General features: G+C 42.4%; 1 protein-coding gene across 1 annotated transcript; it reads left to right on the forward strand.

The window, feature by feature from the left end:
* The first annotated feature begins 9,397 nt into the window (after nucleotides 1–9,397).
* LOC107190223 (DNA-binding protein inhibitor ID-1) lies at nucleotides 9,398–11,471 on the forward strand. Its single transcript, XM_015578993.1, has one exon. It carries the CDS (start codon nucleotides 9,978–9,980, stop codon nucleotides 10,371–10,373), a length of 396 nt encoding a protein of 131 aa, XP_015434479.1. The 5' UTR covers nucleotides 9,398–9,977; the 3' UTR covers nucleotides 10,374–11,471.
* Nucleotides 11,472–13,919: the final 2,448 nt, after the last annotated feature.

The raw sequence follows: 13,919 nt of genomic DNA on the forward strand, positions 1-13,919 counted from the left end.
GATAAATATAGTCGGTGGTATTCTGTGCTTTGAAATGTCTGGTTTCATAATTAAAATCAGACGCAGAATTTGCCCTGATGTCATATAATGTGACACGCTTGTTCCCTTTATTTCGAACTTCTCACCTGTACGTCTTTATCACGATATCTTGACATCTTTCAACGGCGTTTTATCTGCGAACGGTGTTGATAAAGCACATCTTTGTGTACATACACTGAACGTGTATCCAGCCGAGAAGCGTGATAAAAGTTACGTAATACTTCCGATCGTTCTGTTGTTTCCCCTAAAAACCGATTATCGTTCGAGACCAAGGGATTTGAGCGATCAGTTCAGGTGTTCCTAAACAAAGATAATATCCTTAACATTCTGAGTCACATGACCGTTTTATTATACCCTCATTCCCAACATCTTAAGTAGGTTTACACGAATTTATCAGAATTTAAAATCATCCGCGAGCGTAATAAACAGTTTGAGAGAAAAACATTAGTTTATTCACTTTATTCTATTTAAAAGACGCATGTAACCGCCTTAGAAGTAGGGTGGATGCACCAGTATCTAAATGAAACTCGGCTTCCGCTAGAGGAAAAAGTGACGTAAGAGAAGTGACTCCTACCACTTAGTAAATCACGAAATGAAAAAGTGGAATGAAGCAAAATGTTTGAATTTTTCCGAAACGTGCCCTTTTCGAAATTCAACTGTTTTTAATCGAATTAAATTGCTGCCCGACGTATCTTCGAAACGGTCGAAACTTCTATAGCATGCTGATATCTGTAAAATGTGTTCCCGTTGGGCGGACACCAAAAATTTCGTGGATCGTTTATCGTTGTACCGTGGCCCACGCTGCGCCACGAGAATTCCTCGCGCCGGTTTCAACAGGAGACGCGTCAAGAATATCGTTCTCGGAAACGGTACCGAGGAAAATCTATGATTTTTACAAAAGCAGGCCACGTAGCCAGCGCCGTCGCGATTGTTCATGAATCATTCATAACGCATGAGATAATAGCGACGAGCACTGAAGTCGAGCCGTTGACGAATGCGTCCGCTAGTCGTCATGCGTTCACTTCGTCGTGTCTCGGCCGACAAAGAACGGAAACCTCGTTTCGTCTCGAGACGCAACGGGACGTGTACTCTGGTGAAATCACGATGGAAATACCTCCTTGGTGTGCTTCAGAAAAAACGAAAGAAAAATATTTCTCGAAATAAACATGAAAGATGATCGTCTAATATAGACACTAAATTCTATCGATCCGTACGATGATCTTCATCTATTTTGTGTATTTATTGTTTACCTTTTTACATTAGATAAAGAATATACGTACCGTGCAGAAATCGGGACATTGACCTTATTTCTAAAATATTTGATTTTCGGACATTTCTACAAACGTGGTCCATCTCTCCCAAACTTACCCTACGTCACGATTCACGAGGCGTCCGCAGAATTCGAGTATTATCATCTGCAGATTCAGTCGCAAGATCGAGCGTCGCTTGTCACTGGAAGCTATGACATGATCGATCTTCTCGCGAACCTAAGATCGCGTTTCACAGAACCCAACGCTGCGATCGGTGTACATACTTACGTACACGAACCGGAAGTTCGCTGGTTCTCGTTAGAAAGCCTCATCGCCGCGACATGAGGTTTTTCATTCGACCGCGAGAACCGCCCTCTGGCGATCCGCGGATAATTTATGCAGTTCGTTCGTAACACGACAGACCCCTTCTTCCCCCTCGGCGAAAGACTCGTCGATTAACTCGTCGATCCACGAAAAAGATTTACGCAAACGGCTTCGCGCGATTACGGTTTATTTAAAACAGCGCGCGCGCGTGCACGCCGTATTGCGTCTGGTCACGGTTAAAAACATACATACACGCAGCCGGATAGTAGGCCTCGAGGAATGTCGCGGTTATTTTCGATCCAGTTCCAATCCAGTTCCTCGTTACGTATAGAACCGATTCGATTGCAAATTGTATCGGGTCTGCAGTCAATGAAACGTCACCGGTGATTTACATAATCTGATTTATGGTCACGAGACCGTACCCTGTACCTATTTATCGATTTTCTACCAAGTCGGGGATATCGTTCCAGTGTTTTTCTTTTCCGTGTGTGTGTGTGTCTTTGATTAGCCTTTCAGGTGTTACCATTTGCACCAGCGGACAGTGTTTCGAGTACATATACAGGGTGTCTCAGCTAACTCGATCACCTCGAATAATAACATAACGGTACACTTTATGAAAATTTTTAGGAGTGGACCTTGATTGGCATCAAGGGGCAATCTTATATGGGACGTGTTTTTTCAAGATCACCTTGTGTTTTTGTGTTGCATTTTCTGAAAGTATAAGTTTTCAAAAGTATGTTTGCAGAAGGATTTTCTTACGGACAGAGTTAAGGGACCGTACTAAATGATTGATAATTCAGTCAATTTTGATTATTTTCACTTAATAAAATATTTGTACATAGAACCGTTTCAAAAAGTCTTACAATTTCTCCGTAAAAAAGCTCTCGAAAAAAGGCCTAAAAAGTAACACTACGTACTAGAATATCGCCTAAAACGTTGAGCAGAAAATTCGTAAACCGAGGCGAAACAGTATACGTATTTAAACATAAACTCGCACGAACACAAGCTGGACACGGATAGTCCAAATGCAATTTCGTTGTAGGCTTTCGAATGCCCGTCAATCAGATCCATGAATCTGTCGATCGGCTACGAACCTTTCGTTTTTTTTCCCATTCGCTTCGCGATCCGTTCTCGATTAGTTAAAAGTAAAAAATAAAAAAAAATAAATAAAACGAGGAGATCCGTCATTTCGTTGAATTCCAGAATAAAAGCAACACCGTGGCCGTGTCATCGGAACGATTGACGATTAAGTGGCCACTTGGGCGCGCGCTGGAAAATGGGGCAGGGGAAATTTATACGTGTGCAGCATCGTTTACCTGTCCTTGGTTGTAATTAACGTAAATCACGGCCACGGAGGAAGGCGAGACCGCTATCAACCTCGCCCTGTTTTATACGTGGACGGTTATACGCCGTGGAATATAAAATAAATTATTCGGGGATTAAATATATTATTGGCGCTATCATATTTCGCAATGGCATATATTCCTCGCGTAATACGGTAAAAACCATAAAGTCGGAATAATAATTTTTATTGACATTTGAGGAACGCAAAAATAATTTATATATTTTTTCTTTCTTGGTCGTAATTCTCCAGGTTATATTCGAATTTCGATGGGTGGTATTTTGTATTATGCTCAATGAACAAGGTTTATACGACTATAAATGCAGGATGTAACAAGATGACTCGTGAAGTGATTTGAAATAAGTTTTTCCTTAGCAAAAATATTATCTGAGGCTTTGTTAACGAGATATTAACGATAAACCCCGATCAATCACCTCACGAGTCTCCCATTTCCGGGTCCTCCAACATTTTTGTTACACCCCGTGTATGTATAAGTTTTACGAAACATTACATTTTAATAATACAGATCAAGTCTCTTAATACTTATGAGTGGTATGATGGTAGTATGTACTTCCGTAGTCTAGTCCACCCTTCGACCAACTTTCAAAAGGAATATCACGGGAACCATATAGGAATACAAATGAATTTTGTCACAGATTTATTGAAAGTTACTTTCGTACCAGGACCTCGACCTCACTATTCATCGGTGATCAGCCCGTGTAACAGGTATTTCAGTCGGTCGGTCAAGGGTTAATTTCGAATTATACTCGAGTCATCCGGAGTCAATGAAGATCCGGTGGTCGTAAGGCGGCTACGTGACTGGCATCCAACTGACAATGAGACTTCCTCGCTTCGTTGGTATTCCAGGGAATTTCCATGTAACGCGTTACTATTCCGTTTCCTAACGCCGGACATCGGTTTTTCTTGGGTGGGGGAGGGATTCATAGACCCTCAGTCGTGCACGATGTCACGACGACGACCACACTTACAGTATACGCAGTGATTATATCGGACAAGAGAAATTATTAATAAAATATTCGTTTAAACAAAATTTTCTATTCATTAAATTCATATTACTAGACTGCTGATTTTATGCATTTATGGCCAATAGGTCTCTGCGAAATACAATGAAAGGCAAAACTTTCGTCAGATGCAACGAATTTTCTATTTTCTTTTGAACCCAATAAGGGAAGAAAGACATTTCTACTTTTGTTTTTGTCTTTATGAGTAACTTCCTAAAATGTGATTATGCATAAAAATCCGCAGTCTACATGTTACAAAACCAATAATATCATTTCTGTTACGTATTTCAATTTTACGTTAATTAAAAGCTGAATGTTTTAGAACAATAAAAAAGAGAACCGCCTTGAAAGTTCCTCGAATAGCGAGTTTGACGTTTTTGACGGGTATTCCTCCAAAGCAACCGTATATTGTATGTATAATCAAACACCAAAAATCTATACAATTATATTTTATCCACCAGTATAAATATTATGACGCAGTTAAAGATAAAATAAAGAAATGCATTCGTTAAGGAAGATTTAAAAATATTTTGTCCGATATAATTACTTCGAACACTGTAAGATAAGCCGAAAACTCGTAATGGCTACCGAAGCAAAGCGGGGAACTGTGATGGCTGAAAATAGGTGCCCGAAAATAATTATCTCACGATGTTCGGCCGAAAATGAACGTTTTCAACGGTAATTAACGACCAAGCGTCGGCGTTGCCATAACTTCGAACCAGTGACGCGGCGTATGCTTCATCTTGTACCTATTACGATCTATCATAAAATACGTTTGAATATAATAATTTACGTTCACAGGTAGATGAAAATGTTTAACCCTTTCACTACGGGTATGCAGAATGCTCGAGTATAAGTGGGAAATATTTCACGGGTGACCTCAGCACATCCAAACAATCAAAAAATCCCCCTTCCCCTACTTACAACAAGCAGATAAGTGACGATCACGTTGAATTTCATTGTTTTAAATTCAAGTTTGCAAAAAAGTTGCATATCTTATAGGACTACCTAATACTATTGTGCTAGCACGATAGAAAATAAATGGCCTATCGCTACTTCTTTATGTATCGTAATACACATGATAATTCTCTGTTTAACCACTGCAATTTATGTTCACTTCAATTACGAATCTACCGATGTTCGAATACTTTTCCCGTAACCCGTGTAACTATCACGGAATAACCCCGGGATATTCAACATTTCCCGTGGCAATTAAGGTTACAACGCCGTACTAGATAATCCGATACACGCCTTAACACTTTAGAGAACCGTACGGTAACACGGAGCATAGATGAAAAAAAAGAAACTGAAACAGAAACCGAGCCGAGGACGATCAATTTAACAATTAATTAACGGAATTAAGGAGTTTAGAGGTATCCACGGGTCGTTAAGAGGTAACCGGTATCTACGACCCCCGAGTAATGACAGATAAAGGCTACCCACACAGGTCTCTCTGTCTATCGGAGTTCCAATTACCGATGTACACCGCTTAATGCTCGCGGGCTTACCTGTAATAGAGCAGTGATACCGGGAAGGTATAAATAAAGCATCGGGGGCCCCCGGTGATACATATTGCCGGGGCACACACACACAAACTACGGCGGTTTCGTCAGTTTATTTATTCCCCGGGTCAAGGGAACTCGATTTCTTAAAGCCGAAGGTCGGGAAGTCAATGAGATCCGGTTGCTGCTCAGGTATGTAACCGTGCAAGTGCCCGAGTCTCACGGGCGTTTCGTTCGATTTTATTCCCTGTAATTTTCCATGGAATCCCCTTGCGTTGCCTGCTCGCGCGCCGACAAACGCACTCGATGTTACGCGACCAGGGGCCATTTATCGCGGTATCACCTTCTTCGTCGTGCCAATCGTGATTTTTGATCTGTTGTTACCGGATCCTGTGTCCGTGAGCTGCTCCCGATGTTAACCGATCGAATTTTGTAACGACACATTTTATGATTAGAAGTAGGAAGAAAAGGAATTTAAACCGACTCGATTATCTATATACAGAGTGTCCCATGTAAAGTGTTACAAGCTGTGTTCTCCGAAATTATTACAGATATCGCACCAAGGTTATTTTAATTAAACGGTACAAGGGGCCTAACATTTCGAATACAACAAATTTGGGAGGTATTTCCTGGGAGGGAGGGAAGGCACCTACCCCCACTTTTTTTTAAATGAAATGACCTATTACTTGTTTTTTTAATAGTCCCCATAATTAAAGAGTTGCAGCACATCAAAAGAACATACATGTATTAGCTTGAATATTGTTTAATTAAAAAAATACACAGTGGCCAAAGGTAACGTGATTCTTTATGCGTTAGTCACTATTAGGGGAAATATTATTTTGAATGAAATCGCGAAACAAATTCAGCCATATCTGGGTTAATGGGCTTCTTATCGATGAGCACTGAAGTCAGAAGGCTCATTAATTATGTGCCGATTAGAAAGACATTGCAAACCATATCGGAATAAGCACAGTGCCGCCTCGACCTAATAGGGATCGTTTGCCACCTCGGTTTCATTCTCTCTCCGTTCCGTACGCAATTTCGTCGGGATCTCTCAGGGGGCTCGTTCCCGCAGCGTGGCATAATAAAGGAACTCCCTGCTTTCTCTCTGTCTGTGTAGCGCCGGACATCGGGCGGGATTCTTGTCCCGACCGGTAACGAGACTCCCGAGTAACCAGAGAGTCACGAGCAACCGAGCTAGAAGAAACGGTGGCCTAAGGGGCGCGTGAGAGACGGAAAAGAAGCGTTGTACGCGCGCAGGCAGACAAGTCAAGAAGGCTAGAGTCCCAGGCGGAGTCTGTGACCACGTATTAAGGTGGTCCGTGCAAATTCGAAAGACTAGATAATTAAATAAAATTCGTACAAACTGTTTGTTAAAACAAAATACACATACAAACAAAATTTGAGACTAGGTCACCGATGAAATAAATAAGAAAATGCTTTTCAAACATTGAGTTTTCAACACAGCTCTTATGGCAGTCTTACGATTTCTTACCGGAAATATAATCTTTTGTTTTCGACAGAAATTGGAACTTTTAACTAAAAACTAGGTATTGAAAGTATAAATCTTGAGATTTCTGATAATCAATTAAATCTTGTACCGTGCCGAACATTCGAGGAAGATAGTTGACAATAAAGTCCAGGATATGTCGGTTGTTGGATGGTGGTCCCTAAGGATTTTAAAATGCATCAAGTATGTAAAAAATGCTTGTTTGAAGCCAACGATTCAAGAGGGTCGGAATACTTCTGTGAGTCACTGTACATAGAAAACCGTAGCCGGAATCATGGTGTACAGGTTGGCGGTGCACGGTGCTGGAGCTCAGTGTTCGGAAAATTTCAATCTGATTTGACGAATAATAAAAAAACACGTGAAATGCATGTATTCATTATTCGCAAATAATAAATAGTTCATTTGCGTTGTGAATAAATTTCCTTATACGAATGAAATTTTATTCGATCATACGTTGTTTTCGAAATACTTAGATTCGAAGTTTTCAAACGAACACCCTGTATACGTTCTTCTGCTCGATCGAATTCCACCCAGTTACTTAGGTGCGTCAAAAATCTTCTGTAATTCAACAAAAACGATATACGATCCGTAAATATTTATACAAAACCCTCAATTTTCTCGATCCCTACATAAATGAATTAAATCCAATATCTGAAAAATGATTATTCTATTATTTGAAAATACTTTTATCCGAACACTTGATGGCACAATAGATTGGTTCTGATACAAGAGGCTCTACCGTAATTATTCATTCGTTATTTCAGTTGAAATAAAAATTTATTCGAATCGTGCCAGGACACCGACTAGAGGAGCCCGTGAACCATAGGCGCGCACGAGGACGGTGGTGTCGGACCGTTTGATGGTGGTAGTGGTGACGGTGTCTCGGTGGTAGTAGCCGTGATGGCTAGTGGCTGGCGCCGCCGGACGTTCAACAATGGTCGTGCCTCCCTTCTCTCTCCATCCACCCGCGCCCAGAACCTTTCACGCATACCCCCCGCCCCCACCTTCCCGCCACAACCCCCCTCCGCTGTCCCTTCGCCACGGCGTCGCCCTTCTCTTCCACGCCCGGCTTGTCCTGCCGACGCCTCTGGTCCCATGGTCGTCAAACACCCCCGACTACGGTCGGCTACGACCTGAACGATTTCGATGGAACAAGTTGCAACGACTTGTGTGAAGTGGGAGAGGGGTGGTGGGGAAGAGAGGATCAGGATAGAGCGTCTGGAATTCCTAGCGGCGCTCTGTCGCGCCTTTCTGCAAATTATTCCTCAACTTGGCTAGTAATTCCCAGCGGGGATTCTTGTTTACTGTTGTTTGTTTGTTTTCTGGATTCGTCGACCTGGGGAGAGTTACGAAGTGTGTGCGGTAATAAATTATCATTTTACAAGTTCGTGCGTTTTACATTCGTACCTCTTAATGCATTATGAATTATTACGCTTGCACTAATAGCGAATGCTTTTCTTGGTGTGCTTCGAGCGGCGAAAGCTTCGGATCCGATATGATGGAAGGCACGATAAAGAATGTTTGATGGGATTTGAAAAGTTTGACGTAACGTTTTTTTTTTGTATAAACATAGGAGTGTTTTCGAATTTTCGAGTGGGCTTTGTTTGTTGTCCTGTGTACCGAAAAATCTAATGATGTTCTAATAAATCAGCTGTTTATTTAATTATTTGGTAGGCAATGTAGATCTATTGTAGTTGGAAATAGACAAAAAGTTGATCAATCTGTTCGGAGGACGTAGTAACCTGAAAGTGAAGTTTCTTAAGAATGTAAAGGTATTTTAGTATTTATTATCCCCACAAGATCATGATATTCAAATTATACTGACTATATCGAATTGTTAAACCACATAATTGTTTCACACAAATCATTATATTTCCCTGCTCATGAATTTCGGATAAGTGTAATTGTAGATATAATTTAATCTGTCTCAACAAAACAGAAAATCGTGTTAAAATTTTTAGAGTACACGATAAACTTAACTGCCTCGCGTTAAAAAGACAGAGAAACGTGTCGATTCAATCGAATGTGATACATTTTTCAAAATAATGGATTATCAAATGAATTACCCCTGTTTTGTTCACAAGAGCGAACCCAGGCGAAATCCACCAGCACAAAAACAACATAATCTGAAATCCCGTCATCGTTGTACACACATGTCGAGGATTTGTTCGGTAAAGAAAAAACATAGATGGACGTACATAATTATTTACCAAACTGTATACGTATTAAATAGGTCAGATAACAATTCGTTTCGCGAGCGATTCGAGTCCAACGCTATTCTATTCGGGCAGCGATTGCGCCGTACGAGTAGCGCGGAGGCGTCGCGGGGGTAGTCCGGCGTGTGGTGGGGGAAGGCTATAAAACTGCGCAGGTGAGGGGCGGAGGCCAGTTGACTTCGATCCGTCGAGCGTAACGTGTCGAGCATTAAAGACCGTGCGCTCTCGTTTGTTTGGCGCACTCGTTTTACATCCCGTAACACTCTCCCACTCTATTCCTCGCAAAATACATTACAAAGTCGATCGGAAAATGTTCCTCGCGAGTGTCACTGACTCGCGATAACGGACCAGCTTGTGTGTGTGAGAGTGAAAACAGACGTGCGCACAGAAAGGGAAGAAAGTAACAAGAAAACCACAGCCGGTGGACAGAGGAGATACAGCAGCAGCGCGGAAAAACAGTATTGAACGACCGTTCAATTCGGACCGAAAGAGAGAGAGAGAGAGAGAGAGAGAGAACTCTTGTCTCTCCGGCGGCTCGGCCACTTTGACGGGTCGGGGTTCGATCGATAAACACACGGGGTGCGTGTGTATATACCGTTCAGTCTGAACGCGCGTCCGCCGATTTGGATAAACCGCGAATTCGAGAAAGGTGTGCGTGACCATATATTTTCTCGGCTGCCAACATTTTGTCCTCCATTTATCGGACACTATCACGCCGTTTAGTGTACAGCCTTACGGAATTCTTCGGAGTGAGGCACGCCAAGAAACGAATATGAAGGCAATGGTGGTGAGTCCGGTGGGAGGTAGGGTACCACCTACCCGGGGTGTTCTGCACAGCGGTCTTGGGATCAACGGGACCCGACGTGATCTCGAGGCGGAGGAGGTCGCGGCTTATTTGACAAAACTGCGCTCCCTGGTCCCAGACATGCCTAGGAAACGAAAACTCTCGAAGCTCGAGGTGATCCAAAGGGTGATCGAGTACATCTGCGATCTCCAGACGACATTGGAAGAGACGAACGAGCCCGGTAGTGGTATCGTGAAGACGACGACGACGACGACGACGGCCAGGCAGCCCCTTCAACCGTTGCTGAATGCCGCGACGACCGTGCCCGCGACGTCCACGACGTCGTCGACGACGACGATGACCGGTCTGGTAGCGGAACGGTGACCTGGCTCGACCTACCAGCTCCAGTAAAAGCTCAGGTCGCTGCGAGCTGACCTCTATCCGGTTCTAACGTCGATCGGGACTGTTGTTCGTGTCTACTTCGAGAGTTTTAGAAGAAGGAACTCTCAGAGTCCTCGCAGAGCTATCGGATGCGCGCACGGATTCCCCAAAAGATTCGTGGGGTGCCCCGACTCGAATGGGGACCGTTCGAAAAACGAAGACACGCGACAACGCTGGCCACTCTCGCGGCCAGCCGGACTTCTTTCTTCGGGGAAAGATGTGTGTAAATACTTGTACATAAACTCGCCGCATTCCTCGCACCGACCCTATCATTGTATCACATCCACTGTTTTTCTGTTCGATCCTTGTGTAATCTTACCCGAATTGTACGAGAGAATTGAAAGCTTGTTTCTTGTTTTTTTTTTTCGATAATGAACCAAACCGATCCATTTCTACTTGTGAGAGAATCAATTTTCTCTTGTGTTGGAGCAATACCAGGATTCTGTATTATTTCTAGTTCGGAATGTGTATCGTTGACGACTGGTCGAGCATGAATAACGATGGTTCCTCTCGATCGAAGAAATTTCTCGTCATGATTGGCAAACTTGTTATGCTATTTTTCTCGTCTGATTTCCCGTTAATAATCGGATCACTTAAGGTAAAACGACAGAATCTGAAATTAAATTAGCCACGTTGCGTAGGAGTAAACTCGCTCCGCCCAACCAGTCGTGAATGGATCCCCCATCGTAATTCTTTCTCGTAGATTTCGCGCGGAAGAGAAATGTTTTTATCGTCGCGTTGACCAGAGACCCTTGTATTATGTAGAGTCCCCCGTTGTAGATAATAAAAAAGGATTATTTGTATCATGATTATTGATTACATTAATGGCAATTGTCGATACTATATTATTATTAATATTATATTATTATTACTTGGTTATTATCATTGTTATTGCTTTTCATATTATAAGTTAGAGATCTCTCTCCGTAACTATTGTATATTCGCGAAGACTGAAAGGCTGTAAAGTGTAAGTATATTGTCGCGCGGGCGTGTCACACTCGCGCACACGTGAAATAAATGCAAACTGTGTCCACACGATTACTTCTGCGTATATGATTCTTTATTAGAGGATAACCTTCCCTTGCCACCTTATGACTCTACTATCACGCGATTTGGAGCGCTCCGTAATAGTCTGGTCTGAAAACGGTACGTGTTTTCACGTTGTTTTAAAGAAATATTTTTCTTGTAAAATTTGAATTTTTCAATTTTCCTTTTTCTAGTCTAGTGTACTGTCTGCATAAATACAAGCAATCTATTTGGCCAGGTCATTATGTAAACGAAAACACATAATAACATTGTATCGTTAAAAAAAGTTCTATGTGAATACAAAAACTTTTCTTATATATACAGGTCCCTCTTATTTGAGTCTAGAAATCTGTATTACATAGAAAGTGAGAACAATTTCATCACAGGAGTTGAAAGGCGTGGAAAGTAATTTTTAGTCGACAAGTTCCGAAGGCCTAGCTTGTTTGACGATTCGATGGAAAGTGAAAGTAAAAATGTAGCTCGACAAGGTACACTTCCTTGTAGGTGCGTTCTATTCGCGGAGAAAAGTGCACGGTACTGCTGTACAGAATGATCGAAACATAAAGTTACTTTAAAGTGCACATAAACGTGTCTTAAAAAATGTAGCACGCAGACTTGTGTAAAGAATACATACAATATGCCACTGTCTATTATTTCATTTTCATAAAGAACAGGCAAAATTTGAAATTCTTATCTGTTTCATCGTGGTTTCATTTGGAATAATATTAATGGTTTCAATTCTCACAATATCTTATAATTAAACAACTACGAAGTGTTTTTAAAATTCTAGGATAGCATATACATTAATTTATAAAATAAATATATCAAATACACTTCAGTACTCCTACAATCGCCAAATTTCCACTAAACCTACCGCATAACCCATCACTACTTTCTTTAACGCTCTGCTACTCCAATTCTAAATCGCATCGAACCATCCAAGAGTCAAAAAAGTAAAGAAACTCACCGCCATAGAGACCATAACTCCAGAATCACCGTAAACCTCGACGAGCAATAAAGTCATTCAAGCGAGCCTCTAATGATTCCCAGCGAGGCAACAATCGTGGGACTAAAAACGGGGCAACGAACATCCCTCTTTACGCTCGCGAAACTGCGCCCATAAAGCTGAGTCTCCGTTAGCGAACGATATACAGGGGCGGGTAAAAAGCGATTCGAAAAAGGACCTTCGGCTCTCTCTATGATCAGGCTCGTCCATAACGATCCCCATCGGCAGTTTCTTGTTAGGTCGTTTCCCCGCATCCTGTTTCGCTGAAACCGATAAATCCGCGAGCACCTCGAAACGAATATATACAGGGTGTTTTCTGATACGTGGGAAATATTACAGTGTTACAATATTTATAAAAACATATGTTCGATACGACCTTTGGGCAAAACCCCCTTATTTTATATTTCAAGGATGTGTTTGTCCACTTTTAAGGGAAATGCTTCAAATGCTTCCCCTTTAGCTTAGATTCCAGGTGTAAATACGTAATAATTGTTCCATTCACAGTACAAGTGATGCATAACAGTGGTTAAGAGTTAATTCTCATGATCCTTGAACCTCATAAATAAGTTTATATCGGACGAATGTTTAAAAGACAAACTATCGCTAAAAGAAACCCGATATTGCTGTATAATTGATCAAAAGATACTATTAAATAAATTCAGTAAACAGCCACATACTATATTTCTTTTTTTTTTTTTTGACAAAATAATAACATTCGAATATTGATAGTATACCATTAGAATACTTATGGACGGTAGTGTACGTGTGTGCACGTATATCCGGCGAGGTAAAATCCCGCGTCCCAGGGGTGGGGTTAAATGGGCACACGTGTACGTAATAATCCACGCACACGTGCGAGGGAGGAGTCTCTCTCTCTCTCTCTCTTTCTCTTTCTCTTTCTCTCTATCGGTGGTTGTCCTCGACGAAGGAGGGCCTGGCCACGGGGCGGACGGACGATGTATCGTCGCAGGGTGTAGGAGTTCGCAAAGTTCGTATTGATCGTGGTTCCCTATCCCGGGTCGCGTGCGCGTTCCTGGGAACCACGGGTTCACGGGATACCCACGGGAACTGATTCCGTCCGACCGGGCTGTGTGTGTCCCCGCGGCTTTTGCGTCCCTTCGGCCACTCGAGTTCACTTCGTATTCATAACGAGCTGCTGCAATGGGGATGGGGAACGACGAGAGAGAATAGGACAGAGGGTGGCGAAACTACTCGACGCGCAACCACCGCCCGCCCTGGTTCCTCGTTCTGGGTGTACACACAGTAATAACGAAACCGGAGGCTGACTCACGGTGTCGCAGCAGCACCACCGCCACCCTCCCTTCTTACGCGGAAAGCTAAAAGGGCTGATCGATCGGGGGATAAGAATCCCTTCGGTGAGACACGACGGTCGTCTTATATTCGCGTTATGACGCTTAACCCTTGTGTAGGCAACCGGGTGCCTAGGTACCTATTTC

Source organism: Dufourea novaeangliae, unplaced genomic scaffold, assembly GCF_001272555.1.
Source record: "Dufourea novaeangliae isolate 0120121106 unplaced genomic scaffold, ASM127255v1 scaffold168, whole genome shotgun sequence".
NCBI lineage: Eukaryota > Metazoa > Arthropoda > Insecta > Hymenoptera > Halictidae > Dufourea > Dufourea novaeangliae.